Below are 16,645 nucleotides of genomic sequence, written 5' to 3' on the forward strand. Positions count from 1 at the left end.
ATGAATGAATGAATGAATAAATAAATAAATAAATAATATGTGCATGCATGTATAAGTAAAATTTCTATAAAAACAGACTTAATGAAATGAATCTTTTTCTTCAGGAAAAGAGAAAGTAACAGAATAACTTGGTTGTTAAATTACATATTATTACCTAAGGACACAAAGTAGTGGTTTACCATTTCCATACAGTTTAAAGTAAGAGATTAGCTTCAATCCATAAGGGTTAGTCATTTAATTTTAACTGTAATTGAACAATGGAACAAAGGTTGTTGAATAGTATTTCCATTCAGTTTATACAAATAGGAATGATAATCATTGGTCTTAAGACAATTTATTATAGACTTGTTTAATATAGTTGAACCAGATGGCTTTAGAAGTCCCTTCCAGCTGAGTCTATAAAAAGGGCAAATTAAATTGAGAAAGATTTATTGCCAACCTTTCCCCCACCTTTGCAAAAGATATAAAACACTTACCAGCTGTTTTCAACCCTAAAAGTGTTTGCTGTCCAGGGCTAACAACCAGACTTGTTGGTGCCACAGTATATTTGAAATACCTCCAAAAATCAAATAAGGCGTTTAGGCTGAAGAGGGACGCAAGGGCAAGCTCTGGAAGAGAACAATTTATTTTTTTTAAGGGGGAGGATGGAAGGGATAACATTTAAAGGTGAGTGGAAAACAAAACCCTTCATACTTTAGCAATTTAACAACACAACTGAAAACTATCTTCTTAGTCCTCATAACAGTTACCATTTAATGAATGTCTATTATGTATAATGTCTATGGCATTTACTAGTAAATTTCAAAGTGTTATCAGGCACCTGGCTGGCTCAGTTGGTGGAGCATGCGACTTGATCTCAGGGTTGAGTTGGAGCCCCACGTTGGGTGTAGAGATTGCTTAAAAACAAAAAAATCTTAAAAAAAAAAATCACTAACCCTCACAACCTTGTACAATAAACATTTTCACCTTCAGTTGACTAGAGGAGTCAAGTGACTTTTGCAAGAGCACACAGCTAGTTACCGAAGTCATGATTATACACTCAGGTATGCAGATCCCAAAACTCTTGCCTATTAAATTTTTTAATGTTTATTTATTTTTTGAGAGACACAGAGATAGAGCACGAGCAGGGAAGGAAGGGGCAGTGAGAGAGAGGGAGACACAGACTCCGAAGCAGGCTCCAGGCTCTGAGCTGTCAGCAGAGCCCAATGTGGGGTTCGAACCCACGAGCTGTGAGATCATCACCTGAGCCAAAGTCGGACGCTTAATCGACTGGGCCACCGAGGTGCTCCCAAAACTCTTGCTTATTCACTTGCTACACCATGGACTCCACATTAACATGTGTATTAGACTACAGAATTCACTTTAATGGCCATAAAGACTCTTTATACCCTCTTTATACTGAAGAGCAGAGAGAAGTAGAGAGGACAGAACGAGGAACCTGAGGAAGGCATTAATGGAATACAAATCTGATTGTTCTTGAAAGGAGACATGGTAGGGATTTAGGGAAGGCATTTCAGAGAAAATAAATGCGAATCACCACCACCAGAAGTTATTTTTCATCAGAGGGCTCTAATGATTACCTGGAACTGTACTGTTTAATTTGTCTCCTCTACATTCCTCTACTAGAATGTTCCTTCCATGAGGGCAAGGATCTTGTTCCCTGCCTGCTATATTCCCAGTTTTTGGAACACACTACACACTTGAATATTTATGGAGTGAAGGGATGAATACTAAGCTGAATTAAGCATGAATGCAGTTTTTCATTGGTAGCAAACCTAAATCACAGTAAAAATTAATTACTTACCAATATACCAAAGGGGCCAGTATGTCACATTATAATATGAACTAATCAACTTTCCAGTCCTGAAAAAATTAAGAAGGCTTTTCAAAGTCTTAAAAAACAAACAAACAAACACAAAAACCAAACCACAGAGAACACCTAAAATCAAAAAAAAACACAAAAACCTGTGGAACCAACCACTGTCCTCTTTAAGTTTCACTTTTTTTGATTAATTAACTTACATTTCAGTATATATCATTCCAGCCACAGATACATTTAGGAGTCCCCAGGCTAAAACCACTTTCTTAGCTTCTGTTTCTTTTCTCATCTTGATGGTTCTGTCAATAAGGGAAGCACTAGGATTTGCCTCCCCTTGCATCTATCCAAAAACAAAAAAGCACAGGAATTAACGAAGAGAAACCACTTCCCCATTTAAGAAATCCAACTTGTGTCCTTTGTCATTGTAACTAAAAACTGCACATATTTTCCCTTATCTTTAATGTCTTTCCAAAAATTTTTATTTTATTATTATATGAAAAGGGAGCCCTAAATTATAACTTTATAGGCACTATATTGTAATCAATAGAGAACTTGCTCATCACTTCAGAGAACACTTCCAATGAATAAAAATGTCTTATTTTGTAATTTAAAAGGGTGGTGATTTTATGTGCAATTATTCCGTATTGTTTTGGAATGTCACAAAGACTAGCCCAAGGGGGCTAATTTAAGAAACTCAAAATACCAAGCTTTGAGAGAAAATATTCCATATTAGCTACAAACCATTAAAGACTCTCCTCTTGGGGCGCCTGGGTGGCTCAAACGGTTGAGCCTCCGACTTCAGCTCAGGTCATGAGCTCATGGTTTGTAGGTTCGAGCCCCAAGTCGGGCTCTGTGCTGATAGCTCAGTGCCTGGAGCCTGCTTCGGATTCTGTGTCTCCCTCTCTCTCTCTCTGCCCCTCCCCCGCTCATGCTCTGTCTCAAAAATAAATATAAATATTAAAAAAAAATTTAAGGCTCTCCTCTTACATCTTCACGCAGAAGATCGTAAACAACTCTGCACTCGGACCGATGAGCGCCAAAGATCCCAATTTTGTGTTGCCGCCGATAAAGTGTGAGGGTTGAAGTTTTGTAAGGGTGAACGCTCCTGTTGTGAAGGGGATGAGAGCGACTGGGGAGTGTGCAGTTTGGGTCCACGTGGGATTTATATTTCCTTTGTTTCGCTAGGCCTCATCTCCGGCAGAAAAACATTAAGACTTCCATATCTGGAGTCGTTGCCCAGAAAGCACAGAGCCGCGCTCTTCCCGCCACCCAGTCCGCGAGTCAAAACTTCCCAGTCCCGAGAGCTTCCCTCCCTGGGTCTCCCAGCACAAACTTCAGCAACCCCTATCGTTTCTTTCTTCCTTTCCGCTACAGGTGGAGGGACGCCTGGCCACACCCGCCTTTGGCTGAACCCTCCGCAGATCCGCAGTCGTGGAAACCCCACAGCACGCGTGGACTCCGCGTCCACTAAGCACAAAAATGACCCCGAAAACCCACCATGTTCTTCGGCCGGAAGCTGCTGGCTCGCGCCACTCTCTACTGCACATGCGCGAAGCCAAGCTCTAAGGCGTAGGCGACCAGTTTGCCGGACGACAGTTACCGGAAGAACGCACCTTCTCGCGAGAAGAGGAGGTTGGGGAGGGCGGCTGGGAGCCCTAGAGCTAGGAACGTTACCAGGGAAACAGCTTTAGGGTTTGTGGCTCCCGCTCAGCTGCGGGGAGAAAGTTGGGCAGCAAAAATTCAGACCAAGCTCTGAACCCGCAGTAAAAAGAAATAACTGTAACAAGCTGAATTTCTATATACTAATATAACTTTAGCTTCCTTAGAGCATTTATGGACTCACTTTTTAAAGCAGATTTTATTGAGCAGGGTAGCCAATTGTAGGGTAAAGAATGTGGTAATGTGTCCAGACGCCCATCAGCCTCAGCGAAGCATTTCTCACAAAAAAAGTGTTCTGACCCAGCGTAAATTCTTAAATATCCCTGTGATGAGGTTGCAGCGGTGAGAAGAAAACCCCAAACGTGTCAAAGTTGCTAGTGGTTTTGAGGTTAAAAAAAAAATGCAATCGTTCCTTTTCTTGCATATTCTTCGGAACTGATCCTGAGGGGGAAAAGAGGTTCATCGGGGAGTTCAGTTTGGTTTCATTGAACGAATCCAAACGCCTACTTTGTGCCACTGAGCCGCGCCGGGATGCGAAAGTGGAGCTCCCTGGTTAGTGTCTGGAAGAACTCAGCCAGCTGGTGACCTAGGTGGGCAGGAGACGTGGGGGCAGGTGAGCCCAGAGGCGTGCCACGGATGGGCTCCCGGAAGGAGAGCTTCCTGGAAGAGGCGACGCCGGCCTAAAGCACAGGGCCAACAGCCAGGAAGAGCAGGGCGCTGGGACCCGCCGTTGGGGATGTGGAGAAATGTTACCCTAATGAAAACATTACACCTTTTCACAAGAAGCTAGTGGATTGTTACGTCATGTACGTCTCAATGACCAAAAAGTTTCCTAAAATGCATCTAAAGTCAAATAGAAGAAAATTGTTTCCTTAATAGATAATAATTATTATTTATTTACTGCCTATCATTAATATGCAATGGAATCTGCAGGTATGCTATGCTCTTAAAAGACCTAACAGATTTTTTTTAACTGCGATTTTAATAATTTTTGGACTGCCTTAGCAGCAGTAGTGTTTTGCTCTAGTTTTAGATTGAGACGAACTAACTCAAAAATGGTTCGCAGTGAAAGGGTTCAGTCTACAGTCAAAATTAAAATACTAGGTTCCTCCCTACCCCATGTATCTTTCCTAGGAAATTGTATACATCTGATGTCATTTACAACAGACTCATCGTTCCTCTCTTGATGTCCTTAAGTTATCGTGCATTTGTTGAAGGCTTAAAAAGGAACTGTACTGGGGCGCCTGGGTGGCTTGGTTGGTTAAGCGTCCGACTTCAGCTCAGGTCATGATCTCACGGTCCGTGAGTTCGAGCCCCGTGTCGGGCTCTGTGCTGACAGCTCAGAGCCTGGAACCTGTTTCAGATTCTGTGTCTCCCTCTCTCTCTGCCCCTCCCCTGTTCATTCTCTGTCTCTCTCTGTCTCAAAAATAAATAAATGTTAAAAATTAAAAAAAAAAAAGGAACGGTACTACTATCCAAATTTGATATATAGGTGGCATTATGTATTAGTTTGCTAGGGTTACTGTAAAAAGTACCCTGGAGTGGGTGGCTTAAACAACAAAAATTAAATTTTTTCACAGTTTTCCAGGTTGGAACTGTTTTCTCCTGAGGCCTCTTTCCTTGGCTTACTGACTTCTGTGTCCTCACAGGGCCTTTTTTTCTGTGTCCACATACCCCTGGGGCGTCTCTTACTCTTCTTATAAGGACATCAGTCATATTGGATTAGGGCCTTATCTTTTTTTTTTTTTTTTTTTTTTTAAATCTTTTTTCAACGTTTATTTATTTTTGGGACAGAGAGAGACAGAGCATGAATGGGGGAGGGGCAGAGAGAGAGGGAGACACAGAATCGGAAACAGGCTCCAGGCTCTGAGCCATCAGCCCAGAGCCCGACGCGGGGCTCGAACTCCGGGATCGCAAGATCGTGACCTGGCTGAAGTCGGACGCTTAACTGACTGCGCCACCCAGGCGCCCCAGGGCCTTATCTTTATGACCTCACTTAACCTTAATTATCTCTTTTTAAAAATTAATTCATTTATTCTTGAGAGCTCGTGAGCAGGGAAGGGGCAGAGAGAGGGAGAGAGAATCCCAAGCAGGCTCTGCATTGTCAGTGCAAAGCCCTACGTGGGGCTCGAACTCATGAACCTGTGAGATCATGATCTGAGTCGAAATTAAGAGTCCAGTGCTTGGGGCGCCGGGGTGACTCAGTCGATAGGGCTTCCGACTTCAGCTCAGGTCATGGTCTCACAGCTTGTGAGTTCAAGCCCTGCATCAGGCTCTGTGCTGACAGCTCGGAGCCTGGAGCCTGCTTTGGATTCTGTGTCTCCCTCTCTCTCTGCCCCTACCCTGCTTGTGCTCTCTCTCTCAAATAAATAAACAAAACAAAACAAAAAAAAAGAGTCCGACGCTCAACTCATGGAGCCACCCAGATGCCCCTCACCTTAATTGTCTCTTTAAAGCCCTATCTGTGATTATAGTCAAATTGGGGGTTATTCATTCAACATATGAATTTGGGGGAACACAATCCAGTCTATAACACATTAGACCGATGTATGTTAATCTATATATGGTAAGTGATACATGTAAAAGACACTGAAAAAAATGAATGAATACCTCAGAGACTTAGATTTTATAGGCGTTAAAATTTAAGGAAAATACAGTGTATACAAATTTCAGGAAAAAAAAAAAAAAAAGATTAGGGCAGAATGCACCCTATTGACATAGGGGGCAAATACCATAACCTTTCGTAGAAATAATTTAGGTAAATCTTCCAAAAGCTTAGAAACCCAAGAAGTGTTTGCCGGTTCCTGTCACAGTTACTGAAGTGTATGTCATAATAGGTTGCCAAGGAAATTGTCATACACATGGAGTGAAGTACTTCTCAGTCATCTTCATTCTTTCGAGCATGCTTTATTTCCAAAGCGAGAAGCCATCATGGGAGACCTTTTTTCCTTATTTTGGGAGGTGGATCCTCCTCCCCTACCTTTAAGTTTTCCTATTCCAAGTCAGGATTATGAATGCCAGAAGGATGACTCTTGCGGGGCAATAGGGAGCTTCCTGCTTTGGTATTTTGTCATTATATTGGTCCTGATGTTCTTTTCGCGGGCTTCTGTCTGGGTAGGCTATCCAATTTCATTTTATAGAATATGTTGACTGTAGAATAGGGGATTTTCCATAAAATAAATTCACTTTACTTCGATCCAACTACTTTTTAAAAGTTACTTTAAAAATAATGCAATCTTGGGGCACCTGGGTGGCTCAGTCGGTTGAGCGTCCGACTTCGGCTCAGGTCACGATCTCACGGTCCGTGAGTTCGAGCCCCACGTCGGGCTCTGGGCTGATGGCTCAGAGCCTGGAGCCTGTTTCAGATTCTGTGTCTCCCTCTCTCTGCCTCTCCCCCGTTCATGCTCTGTCTCTCTCTGTCCCAAAAATAAATAAACGTTAAAAAAAAATTTAAAAAAAAATAATGCAATCTCGTTCTAGAGCATCCAAGAATATGGAAAAGGATGAAGAAGAAAATTTAAGCTAACGTAATCCTATTCTCTAGAGATAACCGTTGTTAACATTTTGGAGTATATTCTAGTTTTTTTTCTTTTTCTCTATCTCAATATATTTCTCTCCATTTCTCCTTGATCTTACATTGTTGGCATTGTATTGTACATATTTTCGTATCCTGCCTTTTCAAAACTTAGTATTATATTGTAACACTTCCTCAAATCGTATTCACACAGCAGCACTCCTCATGACTTCATGACTGCATGACTTCTGGTGGTTGCACCAGAACAAATCTGTGATTCTGAGACATTTAGGTTTGCAGTTTGTCCATAGGCTATGTAATGCTGGGATGAACTTCCCTACTGGTGAATGACCTCCACATTCCTTTTGTAGCCACGTAATTCTAATCAAAGATACTAAAGTTGTCGTATTTATAGAAGACGTGTTGTAGGATTTGGGAGTTTGTAGAATGAGGCACTATACTCTCCCGCCAGATAAGATGTAGAAATAAACTAAACAGAACGAAGGTCGCCATTCTAGACCACCTACTAGCAGAAGAAAATACCATCCTCTTAGGAAGGAGATAGCCCAAATGTTCAGGACTGTGAATCTCCAACATATTATGAGTAACCGAGCTCTTATAAATTGCTGACATGGAGTCCTTGCTGGCCATTAATACAGGCTGATGATTAATCAAACCTCCATCATTTGGCATTACAGTCAGAACACTGGGCTGGCAATGGGCTGCTAGACCCAGTGCTGCATCAGCTCTAGAAGGAGAGCAGGAGGTTCGGTCTATCTATGCCAGCTGGATTCCATTATGATAATCAGAGACTCTTCCCCTCACCACCTCTTCCCCCTGAGAAGTTTCATCTAAAGTCTAAATGCTTCTTCAAGTAGATACTTTGCCAAAAGGAGATTTAGAATAGTGATCGCTGATATGTGTCCTAAACTCCCTAGCTAAGTATATTGAATTTGTCTGGATGGGCCAGAAAAGATACTTTAGAAAATTAACAAAAAATTGAAATTGATTCCTGGCAATTTCCTCATGAAGACCACTTACGAGGTCTAAGCTATTCTTCTCCTTTGCTTGCGTCAGCTCTTTGGAGTCCCAGAGTCCTGAGCTTCAAGGACCTGAAGAGAGCACGTTGTCCTGCCTCCTTTCTGTAGGCGAGTAAGGTATCAGTATCCCTCCTTTTTTTTTTTTTTAATTGATAAACCCCAAGGAAATCAAGTGACTTGTCCAATGTCACACAAGTGGTTAGTGACAGAGGTTTATTATATGGTTTCCTGCCATATAATTCGTTTGCTTCAAAGCATAGCTGAAATGTTGAATTAAATCTATTCAGTGCTGATTAAAACCTTAATTATCTTAGAGGTTTCGTCTTTCACTTTGTATCCTTATGGCAGTTACAATTGGTTGAACTGCTTCTTCTGAAGGGTCCCAGATTTGAAATCTGAGAACCATATGAGAGCTAGTCAAGGAGGATGGAATTTTTCTTTCACTTTGAACTTCATTTTCTCTGCTAACCTATGAGCCTTTATTTACAAACCTTGAAGTAATGGTAAAAGTGTGATGGAAATGTGGTGGTGATTATCCTCCACTGCGAAGCACAGGGATTTCCTCTGGATTTGCCACTCTTCAGGACGCATTTACTCTTTTGCTTTCAGAGACTATGAATACTATATTTAGTTTACACATTTGTTTAGTGTTTATTCAGACTGCTGGTGCTGGTATTTTTCCCAACAATGCCAGCCCAAGCTTCTTGTTTTGCATATGTGGAAACTGAGTTTAAGAGGTGTTAAGTGAATCGGAGAAATTGCAGAGTTGTCCCCTGGTAGCCTTAGCCTAGATCTCTCCTCTGTTCTACTCCTTAGGGCATGCTCTGCTGCTGTTTTCACTCACGGAGTCACACGCAGATAGTTAATAAAATGCTTTTGATAACCACAGTTCATATGATTCCACTTAGCTTGATGCAAAATCTTTCTCAGGATTTTGTGATTATATTTTAATGTGACATTAAGTCAAATATAGAGGCTTTCTGTGAAAATGATATAAACCTAATAAATGTTTTTAAACATTCCCCCTTCCTCGTCCATTACAAAAGTATGCACTATAGAAAACGTAGAAATTATAGAAAAGTGCAAGCAATGAAATAAAAATCACTCCAGATTACATGGAAATAACCAACTACTATAACTTTTAGGCTTATAAACTGCTAATCATTTAATAATTATCTCTATACATATTCAATTTAAAATAAGCCCCCCCAATCATTTCTAAAAGAGTGGTTTCTTTTATATATATACGTATATGTATGTATATGTATGTGTATATATATGTACATATATGTATGTGTATATGTATTATATATTAAGTATGTATTAAAATATATATTAAATTGAATATATATTATATAGAAATTAATATATATTATACTTATAAATATATAATATATATAAATTTCTATATAATATATAAATTTATAAATATATATTTATATATTATATAAACTATATAAGTTAATATATTAAAATAAATATATATTAAATATACATATATACATACATATATGTACATATATACACATACATATATGTACATATATATTTAATTTAAATCCAAGTTAGTTAACATATAGTGTAATACTGATTTCAGGAATAGAATTTAATGATTCATGACTTACATATAACACCCAGTGCTCATCCCAACAAGTGCCCTCCTTAATGCCCATTGTATCTTTTGTTCAAAAGACTGGTTTCTTAAAAGAAGTTTCCATTCTTAAGGTTTTCAGAGAATGGTTGCCGTAACCCAAAAAGGAGAGAGGCACCTTGTTAAAGATACTTGCCTGCTATTGCAGAGATCAGATACTAAGAAAGGAATGGGCCAAGGGTCCTGGATTGTAGTTATGAGTACCCAAGTACAGCACTTTCTACCCGAAGGAAGTTGGACTTTCTACAAAAATTCATTTTTTTCCTAACTGGAGACAACTTCAAAAGTTATAAGGAAAACTAACACTCTTTCACTCAAACTCAACCATTGCTAACACTTGTGGACATTGCTTAGTCTTTTTTCATATTTTTAGTGAACTTGTGATCATACTGCATATACAAATTTGCATCTTGATTTTTTTTAATTTTATTTTTAAATTTTTTTAATTTACATCCAAATTAGTTAGCATATAGTGCAACAATGATTTCAGGAGTAGATTCCTTAGGGCCCCTTCCCCATTTAGCCCATCTCCCCTCCCACAACCCCTCCACTAACCCTCAGTTTGTTCTCCATATTTATGAGTCTCTTCTGTCTTGTCCCCCTCCCTGTTTTTATATTATTTTTGTTTCCCTTCCCTTATGTTCATCTGTTTTGTCTCTTAAAGTCCTCATATGAGTGAAGTCATATGATTTTTGTCTTTCTCTTAATGACTAATTTCACTTAGCATAATACCCTCCAGTTCCATCCATGTAGTTGCAAATGGCAAGATTTCATTCTTTTTGATTGCCGAGCAATACTCCATTGTATGTATATATATACCACATCTTCTGTATCCATTCATCCGTGGATGGACATTTGGGCTCTTTCCATACTTTGGCTATTGTTGATAGTGCTGCTATAAACATGGGGGTGCATGTGTCCCTTCGAAACAACACACCTGTATCCCTTGGATAAATGCCTAGTAGTGCAATTGCTGGGTCGTAGGATAGTTCTATTTTTAATTTTTTGAGGAAGCTCCATACTATTTTCCAGAGTGGCTGTACCAGCTTGCATTCCCGTGCATCTTGATTTTTAACTTAATATTATAACATGCATTTTCTTATGCTGTGACATGCCTTTATTATAATAGTTTTTACAACCATATATGATGATTGTAGCATAGTTTATGTAACCATTGCCTCCTTTTGAATTTTGAGTTTTATATTATCTTAATTACATTCTGATTATTTTTGTGCATAGTCTTCTCTCTTTGGGGGATTATTCCCTGGATTATTAGATTCCTAGTGAGAATTATTGTGTGTCAAAAGTGTTACCAGTATTTCTAAAATTTTGATACATTCTGAAAGAGTTGCTTTATATTGATATCTTTTGGCAAAATCACGTTCAGCATCAAAAAATGAGGCACGGATCTGAACAATGGAACAGACTTATTTATGGAATATTGGGCTAGAATATTTGAAATTGGAACTCTTCAAAGAAATCCATTTCCTTTTTGTTGCCAGATTCACAGATAATGCGTTATGGTTGCCTTTTGGAGGAAAGTTCCTAAAGGATTTAGGAGATATTAAGTTTATGAACTTTGGTAAAGATCTTCAAAGATAATAGAAAAGGAGACCTGATGAAATGTCCTTTACAAAGTAATTTAAGGGGTGCCGGGGTGGCTCACAGTCTGTTAAGCGTCTGACTTCGGCTCAGGTCATGATCTCACAGTTCACGAGTTCGAGCTGTACTGACAGCTCAGAGGCTGGAGACTGCTTCACATTCTGTGCTCCCTCTCTCTCTGCCCCTTCCCCGCTCACACTGTCTGTCTGTCTGTCTTTCAAAAATAAGTAAACATTAAAAAATTTTTTTAAGTAATTTAAAATCAATCCCATTACTATCAAATCTGTTTTTAAATGATATTTAGGGGCACCTGGGTGGATCAGTCGGTTCAGTATCCGACTCCTGATTTCTGCTTGGGTCATGATCCCAGGTTCAGGGGAATCAACACTGAGCATAGAGCCTGTTTGAGATTCTCTCCCTCCCTCTGTCCCTGCCCCTCTCCCCCACTCAAGCTCTCTCTCTCTCTCTCTCTCTCTCTCTCTCAAAAAAAAAAAAAAAAGATGTTTAAATAACATGTCTTTACAGTGTGAATACAGGAAAACTTTATAACCTACAGATCCTTATCAGTATTATTTTCTCTCAAGTCTTTGTTCCATTCGGTTTGGTTCAAAACACATTGGCAGGGGCGCCTGGGTGGCGCAGTAGGTTAAGCGTCCGACTTCAGCCAGGTCACGATCTCGCGGTTCGTGAGTTCGAGTCCCGCGTCGGGCTCTGGGCTGATGGCTCGGAGCCTGGAGCCTGTTTCCGATTCTGTGTCTCCCTCTCTCTCTGCCCCTCCCCCATTCATGCTCTGTCTCTCTCTGTCCCAAAAATAAAAAATAAACGTTGAAAAAAAAAATTAAAAAAAAAAAAACACATTGGCAGATTCGGCATCAAAGCCTGATCTTCAGTGGGCAGCAGATGGATCACTGTAATGGAAACTCAGTAAGAATTTATTGAATCGGGGTGCGCCTGGGTGGCTCAGTCGGTTAAGCATCCGACTTCAGCTCGGGTCACGATCTCACGGTCTGTGAGTTCGAGCCCCGCGTCGGGCTCTGGGCTGATGGCTCAGAGCCTGGAGCCTGCTTCCAATTCTGTGTCTCCCTCTTTCTCTGCCCCTCCCCCATTCATGCTCTGTCTCAAAAATAAATAAAAAAGTTTAAAAAAATTTAAAAAAAAAGAATTTATTGAATCGTACTGAATGTTTAAAATTAGACATTGTCCAAGAGTCTAGGGCAGTAGTGGATTTTTTTTTAATTTTTAATGTTTATTTATTATTATTGAGAGACAGAGAGAGACAGAGCATGAGCAGGGAGGGGCAGAGAGAGGGGGAGAGACACAGAATCTGAAGCGGGGTCCAGGCTCTGAGCCGTCAGCACAGAGCCCGTCGTGGGGCTCGAACTCACAAACCATGAGATCATGACCTGTGCTGAAGTCAGACGCTTAACCGACTGAGCTTTCCAGGTGCCCGTAGGGCAGCAGTGTTTTACAAGTAAATGTAAGCGAAAACCAACCAACTGAGATTGCTATTACTAATCTGTATTTCTGAAACAGATGTCAGAGAAGAAAAAGGATGAAGACAGCGGGACCAGCACCTCGGTCAGTAGAGGTGAGCGTGGGTACATATTTGGTATTGGACTGTGATGAGAGAAATGTGTGCTGAATGTGGAAAGCAAAGTACAGAGGAGAACAGCCCAGAATGGCTATAGGGCCTCCCCAGACCTGTGGTGGCCCCTTGCGGGAGCTCCTTGCTTTAGCCCAGGACAGTTTACCTGCTTTTGCAGAGCCGCTAGAGTCTATAAATAAATTACTGGTAGGTAGAGTTCAAGCTCTCGCTTCATTCCTCAACATTCTCCCTTCACATAGCTCCCTTTTCATATACCTTTATTGTTCGGGTTGCTACAGCATTGTGAGCTTTGTATGACATCTTTTAAATTTTTTTTTAAACATTTATTTATTTTTGAGACAGAGAGAGACAGAGCATGAGCAGGGGAGGGGCAGAGAGAGAGGGAGACACAGAATCCGAAACAGGCTCCAGGCTCTGAGCTGTCAGCCCAGAGCCCGACGCGGGGCTCGAACTCACAGACCGTGAGATCATGACCTGAATCGAAGTCGGACACCCAGCCGACTGAGCCACCCAGGCGCCCCATGTATGACATCTTTTTAAATAACCTATAAGCTGTGGTGTGCTGTTAAGTGTTTTAACAACTGGCTCCCCAAAAATGTGGATGTGTGTCTACGTGGGGTTTTTTAAATGTCGCTGACATGAAGGATGTATGTCGCACAATTTACAAGTAACAAAACATGTCATACACTTTATAGTAAATTCCATATAGATTGCCAGTTGTAGCGAAATGCTTTCCTTGATTTTTGCCAGACCCTTGCATCCTTGGCCGGCCTGTGGCTGCAATGGACAAACAAGTGTAGCTCCAAAATGAATGTTCTTTTCCTTTAAGTTAAGGAGTAAGATGAAAGAAACAAGATGTATGTTAGAACTTGACCTGGTTGTCAATGATGTGACTTCTTTGCTGAATTGGATCATAGTTTTAGAATAGTCTGGAAGCATATTTCCCTTGTTTTTGGGTGCTATTCACAATGTGGTGGCTACAGGATGACACTTTTTTTTTTAAGTTTATTTATTTATTTTGAGAGAGAGAGAGCACACATGTGTGAGCAGAGGAGGGACAGAGAGAGAACCCCAAGCAGGTTCCATGCCCAGCGCAGAGCCCAACATGGGGCTCAATCCCATGACCCGGGAGATCATCACCTGCCACAGCCAAGAGTCGGACACACAACCAATGAGCCACTCAGGCACCCCATGACACTTTTATTTTTTATTTTATTTCATTTTTTTTTTAAGTTTATTTATTTGAGAGAGAGGGAGGGGGACAGGGAGAGGAGAGAGAGAATCCCAAGCAGGCCTTGCACTGTCAGTGAGGACCCCAATGCAGGACTTGAATTCAAGAACCAGAGATTATGACCTGAGCTGAAGTCAAGAGCCACCCAGGCGCCCTGCCCATGACACTTTTAAATATAACCTATGTTAATAACCTGTTTTTCATCACTTTAGGCCTAGACAATCCGCAAAACCATAAAACGAGACCTGATTTTTAGTGCTTGTTGATTTCTATGCCATCCATCAAAACTGATTTCAAATTACCAGTGTGATGTTACAGGGGAGAGATGCAGAGCAGCACATGATTACGTGGTATTTCCAACCAGATAGGACAGAAATAGCTTTAAGAGCATACCTCATAATAAAATGTGATAAAATAATTAGGAAGTGATTAGTTTTGAATATTTATCACATTTATGTAACCTAAATTGATTTAATGGTGAGTTTGTATGATTTCATTTTTACTAATGGCTGTGTTTTAACAGCTATCTTATTAAACTCCTGAAAACTTAACAATCTGTTTTTGCCAGCCAGCTGGGCAAAAGACAACTCCAGCACACTCACTGTGTAGAGAAAAGATCCTTTTTAGTTTCCCGCTACCCAAATCACATTCACATACATAGTGGAATCTTTAAGACTTCAAGGCAAGGTTAAAAAAAGGTCCTTCTCGGGGCGCCTGGGTGGCTCAGTCGGTTACGCGGCCAACTTCGGCTCAGGTCACCATCTCGCGGTCCGTGAGTTCGAGCCCCGCGTCGGGCTCTGGGCTGACCGCTCAGAGCCTGGAGCCTGTTATGGATTCTGTGTCTCCCTCTCTCTCTGACCCTCCCCCGTTCATGCTCTGTCTCTCTCTGTCTCAAAAATAAATAAACGTTAAAAAAAAAAAAAGGGATCCTTCTCTGGAAAGGCTTAGAGACCTTTCCCTTGGTCTTATATCAGGGGCCCACAAAACTTCAAAAGCAGTGTGTCAAGCGTCCATTTGACCCTCCTGGTCTTTAGGAGATTTGGTGTAGTACAAGTCGTACAGATGCAGGGAGACGCCAACACTTGCAAGTGAGTGGAGAAAAGTGGTGGCTTGGCAAATGGCAACTGAGAGTGAGTCCACACGTGCCACAGGCTTCCTTAGGGAATATGAAGTTCCGGTGACCAGTAATATGCCTAACATATTCATCTGTTTCCTTGGCTGTTAGCAAGCAAAGATACTTCCTTTAAGCGGCAAAGCAAAGATGGTGACTGGGCCTCTTTACAAATGATGAAAAAACTAAAACAGAGCCAACTCACCCCTGTAACTGACTCTGAAGTGGCTTTGGTCAACGCCTCTCTGGAACAAAGACGAGCCAGGCGCCGTTCTCAATTCAGCCGGGTGAATCAGACCCAACGTGACAGTGATACTACCGAGTGTGACGGTGAAGAATCTAACTCGGGAGCCTCTTCGTGGAAGGAGAGTGAAAGTGAACATCACCCATCACCAGCTAGTATTCAGAAGAGGAAAATAGCTCAGAGGCAAAGGAATGCGGGAAGCTACCAAACCAGGGAAAGGCCCTGCCTCCACTGCAAAGCCATGATAACCAGTGAGTGGTTGACGCGCCATTTCCTTCAAAACACTTCAGGAACAACCCACACGAAGGCAGATATTCAAGAGGAAAATCGTGTACCTGACATTAGCACAAAATACAGCAAAATTTGAATTTTATCAAGTCCTGGCCTTACGCGAAGCCAAATGAAAGAGATGAATAAAACACAAAAAAATCACCAGAGCTCTAGGTGAGGAGGCTTTTACAATAGAGTCTCTCTACTAACAACAAAAACGTACTTGGAACCCAACAGGTAAAATTTCTGATGATCCTTTGTCCAAAAACAGGCCAGTGAATTTGTTTATGGCACCGTTACAACATCAAAGATCTGCATCTCCTATGGGTTTTTTTTTTATTCAAAAGAGCAGAAGACATATTTTATTCCTTGCGTATTTGTATTTTGTTTATGTCTGTACTACAAATAAGGAAGCTCTTTGAAAATATATTTATGTTCACAAACCATTTAAATGTATTCGTGTGTTTTGACGGTCTGACTGACTGAATGAATTAGGTGACATTGGTTGGCATGGAATGGACCACATTCTCCAGGTCCGTATTTTCAGGTGACTCTATCAGAGCTGCATTGCTGCACATGTATCAGCTACAGTTGGTGAGGAGGAAGAGAGCCTGGAGAAAGACCCGAATAAGTTTTGGGTAATCTAACGTACAGCATAGGGACTCTGGTTAACAATACTGTTACAATGCCACAGTTGAAAGTTGCTAAGAGTAAATCCGAAAGGTTCCCACCACACACAGCAAAATGGTAATCGTGCGAGGTGATGGAGTGCTAAATAATCTTACTGTGGTAATCTGTCACAATATATATGTGTATCAAATCATCATGTTATACACCTTAAACTATACATGTTATAAATTATGCATGTTATACACCAATAAAGTTGGAATTATATCTC

At 40.9% G+C, this 16,645-nt stretch overlaps 2 protein-coding genes across 18 annotated transcripts in view; one reads left to right on the plus strand and one right to left on the minus strand.

Moving 5' to 3' along the window:
• Positions 1-3,794, minus strand: part of TMEM209 (transmembrane protein 209) — a 35,484-nt gene extending 31,690 nt beyond the window's left edge. For 13 of the 15 annotated variants that reach the window (XM_045052750.1, XM_045052749.1, XM_045052748.1 and 10 more), the window contains exons 1-4: positions 3,317-3,433; positions 2,023-2,159; positions 1,805-1,863; positions 477-608 (exon numbers count right to left, since the gene is read on the minus strand). In XM_045052750.1, the coding sequence (XP_044908685.1) occupies positions 477-608; positions 1,805-1,863; positions 2,023-2,159; positions 3,317-3,319 (331 nt within the window). In that variant the 5' untranslated portion in view covers positions 3,320-3,433. The other 2 variants (XM_023250569.2, XM_011280544.4) reach the window with 2 other exon arrangements.
• A 96-nt stretch (positions 3,795-3,890) lies between these two features.
• Positions 3,891-16,193, plus strand: SSMEM1 (serine rich single-pass membrane protein 1). Of its 3 annotated transcripts, none has more exons than XM_019825797.3 (3): positions 3,891-4,030; positions 12,819-12,873; positions 15,348-16,193. In XM_019825797.3, the coding sequence occupies exons 1-3, from the start codon at positions 4,010-4,012 to the stop codon at positions 15,842-15,844; spliced, it is 573 nt and encodes a 190-aa protein (XP_019681356.2). In that variant the 5' UTR covers positions 3,891-4,009; the 3' UTR covers positions 15,845-16,193. The 3 variants fall into 3 exon arrangements, with proteins under 3 accessions (XP_019681356.2, XP_006929434.2, XP_003983118.2); XM_006929372.3 differs by lacking the exon at positions 3,891-4,030 and adding an exon at positions 4,274-4,411; XM_003983069.5 differs by lacking the exon at positions 3,891-4,030 and adding an exon at positions 6,205-6,592.
• Positions 16,194-16,645: the final 452 nt, after the last annotated feature.

This window comes from Felis catus, chromosome A2 (assembly GCF_018350175.1).
Source record: "Felis catus isolate Fca126 chromosome A2, F.catus_Fca126_mat1.0, whole genome shotgun sequence".
Classification (NCBI taxonomy): Eukaryota; Metazoa; Chordata; class Mammalia; order Carnivora; family Felidae; genus Felis; species Felis catus.